A 3,824-nucleotide genomic window follows, 5' to 3' on the forward strand; every position below is an offset into this window, starting at 1 on the left:
TGCTCTTTAATGGACAATATATTCATACAACGCAAACCTACTGCCATGGTAGTTGGTAGCATGTTTATTCCAAAATATTTTGATCCTAAGACAATTTACACACCAAAAGACATACAATTTGACATGTTGTCTGAACACGACGTGAATCTAACCTACATGCAAGCTTGGAGAGCAAAGGAAAAGGCTTTACAATTTTTGAGAGGTCATCCTGCTGACTCCTACAGCAAATTGCCTAGTTATTTGTATATTCTCGAGAAGACTTATCCGGGGTCTATAGTTAAACTGAAGAAGACGGACGATGACTGCTTATTGTATGTATTTGTTGCGATGTGTACGTCAATCAGTGGTTGAAAATATTGTAGGCCAGTTGTAGTAGTTGATGGGACCTTCTTAAAGTCAGCATACAAGGGAATAATGCTAACAGCTAGTACAATGGATGCAACAGGTATTGAAGTTTTATTGTAGAAATATTGTAACTTGTATGTTTTTTGTAGTACTTGCAGATTTATTGTAGATATATTGTAGAAAAGTTGTAGTTTGTATGTATATGACTTTTTCTGCATTTTTTTCTGTAGCCAATTAATTGATTTTTGCCACATAATGTAGCTACCATAGTACCATTGGCATATGCTATTGTTGATTCAGAAAATGACGTATCATAGAAGTGGTTTTTTGAGCAATTCAAACATGCATATGGTAAAAGACCAAATATGTGTGTTGTTTCGGATCGAAATGAGAGTATCTTGAAGGCAACATCTATTGTTTATCCCGGTATGCCACATTATTCTTGCATGTGGCATATTTGGACAAATATATGGGCAAAGTTCAAGAAGGGACATCTCGAATTGTAATTTTCCACGGTACGGTCATACATGCTTGATGAATTTAATGAAAGGATGTCAAAGATTGAAGAGATTTACCCGCGTGTTAAAGCATACTTATACGATATTAGCTATCATAGATGGTCTCGAGTACATGCTACGATGAACAGAACTTGGACAATAACATCAAACATTGCAGAGTCGTTGAATGCTGTAACAAAATATGGAAGAGAGCTGCCGATAGTAGAACTATTAGAGTATATGAGGACCCTTCTTGAACGTTGGACGAAGAAAAAGTTATTGAAAGTAAAGGGTACATTCACATACCTTGGGTTCAAATTCAACAAAGAGTTGGATGAAAATAGAACATTATCGCACAAGCTTAGAGTAAGATCTTATCATTTATTGCATCAAATTAATTTATACAGGACAATGTAGATAATTTGTAGATATTTTGAGTTTAACCGTCTATGAATTTTTTTTTGGTTTGTAATGTAATCGTAGGTGAGGGCTTCAACAGACTACATCCATACAGTACTAGATGGTGTGAGGCGCTATATTGTTTGTCTTGAAAACAAGAGATGTAGTTGTGGGCAATTCCAGCTTGATGAACTTTCTTGTCCACATGCTTTGGCTGCTTTAAGACACAGAGATGAGTCTTTTGAACAATATTGTTCTCCTTATTACACAAGGGAGAAACTCTTACGTACTTATGAAATACCAGTAAATCCCCTGCCAGATGAAAGCAAATGGAATGTGCCACAACATATATCTGAAGAAGTAGTAAATCCACATATAGGAAGGAAAAGATAGCCAGGAAGACCTCAAAAGGAAAGATACAAAACATATGATGAATAAATTCAAAGAAGTACAAGGTTTCATATGGCAACTGCGGAGGAGAAGGGCATAACAAAAGATCTTGCAAGAATGCACCAAAAAAGAAATAAAATTTTATGTAGTTAACATAATATTTCATAAAAATTGTTGGTGAGCTCAGGATAACAGATTTTGATGTGTAATTGTTGAGGTTTTTTAATATCATAATGTAGTTTGTTAGGATTTTTCTGTATTGAGATAATACTTTCATAGAGTGATTTGTTTATGAATGGTTTCTATATATATAATCTACCACTTTTTTACTATCTCTAGCATCCTTTACATAGTTGTTAATGTGTAACTACAAATTATCTACAATACAACTACAAAAAAATTACATTAACTGGAATTGACAGAATAACTACATTATAAATCAGTAGTAAATGAGTTATATACTAAAATATTGTAGATCAAGTACTGTATACATTCAACAAATTAATATAAAAGCAACAAAATACATTGTTAAATTTTTTCTACAAATTCAACTACAAAAAAAAACTACAATAGCTGGAGCTGATATAATAGCTAGATTATAACTCAGCTAGAAAGAAGTTATATGCTAAAAATAATGTAGATCAGGTACTGTTTACATTCAACAAATTGAATGTAAAAGCAATAAAATGTTTAGTTACTGATTTTTACACTTTATCTACAGAAAAACAACAAAATAACTACATATTTTTGCATTGACAGAATAACTGTATAAAAATTCAGTTGGAAAGGATTTATATGCTAAAATAATGAAGATCAAGTACTGTAAACATTCAACAAGTGAATATAAAACCAACAGAATGTTTCCATTTGAACTCCTATACTGGAGAAGAAAAAAAACAAAGGCTACTATAATTGTAGCGCAAGTCTGCCACAATTAAAACCCAACAATACTGTTCAAACACTTGTCTACTATCTTTCTTATAAACTAGCATCAACTAAACAATTGTACTACATGTTCCATCCAAAAAACATTACAACTACTTCTTCTTCCTCTGCACTCGTGTTTTCTCATTCAAAGCTGATGCACCTTTTCTCCTTGCCAATTTGCCTGTCACCTCACTATCACTAATTGCCCATGCTCCTGCTTCTTTCTATCATAGTCCCAAAGTAGCGCTCCATAGCGTCTACGGTGTTGGTCAATATCAGAAAGGTCTTCTGCCGGAATTGATAACTCTCCAAGACTAACATACTCTGTAAAGGAAGCAACAAATACACCACAATCGCTGCAAAGATAAAAAATATCAATATTTACCAAACCATTAGAAAAAAGGGTTAAATGTATAGAAAGAAAGAAGATTTTTGTTACAGTGATCCTTCTTTTTGTTGTGGTATCTCTCCGACGATCCACTGAATGTTAAAAGGGTCAGTAACAACTTTCTCAATGTATGACTTTGTATTCTTGAAGTTGATGTCTTTACGTTTCCCATAAAAACGGGTGCATGACAAATACAAAGGGATAATAACAGAAAACTTGTTGACACAAGATTCAACAATTGGGTGATTGTGTGAAGAGACCATGGAATCATACGCATAAAGTTGCCTCTCTGCAATGTCAAAAACAACCAACACCCAGTGAAATTTTTCTACAATGTTGACGGGCATGATGACATAATCAACTTCATCCCATGCAACATTTGCGAGTAGTCTATACCCCAATATATATTCTGCTATAACGTCCTGGGGTTTGACAACAGAAAACTTCTTTTCTTGAGGAGAGTTTTGGAACTTTTCATAAATCTGATCAATCCTAGTCTTGAACACACAATCTGTTGTAGTAAACCTGGTCTTGTTATGGGGGCCATACTTGCCTCTTTACCTCAAGTAATACATTATAACATTAATGTGCTGCAACAAAAAGAGAATGCATTTATAATACAAGTTATCTTCAAATAATCTATACAAATCTACAAAATAACTACAATTCATCTACAATTAGAATACAACGCATCTACCATCATAGTACAAATTATCTATAAATTATTTACAAAATATCTACAAATGAAATATGTTGAATCTTACCGAGTCATTGAGGACTTATCCGGAGTGTGCCAGGGAAAAGAACCACTCCATCTTATCAACTTTTTCCACTCTAAGATCTAACTATGGCTTAATGTGGTTATCCTTTATAGGATA

General features: G+C 33.6%; 1 protein-coding gene across 1 annotated transcript; it reads left to right on the forward strand.

Annotated features, from left to right (window-relative positions):
* The first annotated feature begins 872 nt into the window (after positions 1–872).
* Positions 873–1,634, forward strand: LOC142172596 (uncharacterized). Its single transcript, XM_075236254.1, has 2 exons — positions 873–1,208; positions 1,326–1,634. Exons 1-2 carry the CDS (start codon positions 873–875, stop codon positions 1,632–1,634), a joined length of 645 nt encoding a protein of 214 aa, XP_075092355.1.
* Positions 1,635–3,824: the final 2,190 nt, after the last annotated feature.

This window comes from Nicotiana tabacum, chromosome 18, assembly GCF_000715075.1.
Source record: "Nicotiana tabacum cultivar K326 chromosome 18, ASM71507v2, whole genome shotgun sequence".
Classification (NCBI taxonomy): Eukaryota; Viridiplantae; Streptophyta; class Magnoliopsida; order Solanales; family Solanaceae; genus Nicotiana; species Nicotiana tabacum.

Bases quoted from the DNA above. Each gene is read 5' to 3' on its own strand.
- LOC142172596 (XM_075236254.1), top strand. From the start codon at position 873: ATGCTTGATGAATTTAATGAAAGGATGTCAAAGATTGAAGAGATTTAC. The intron at 1,209-1,325 runs GTAAGATCTTAT...ATGTAATCGTAG, and splicing joins CATTATCGCACAAGCTTAGA to GTGAGGGCTTCAACAGACTA.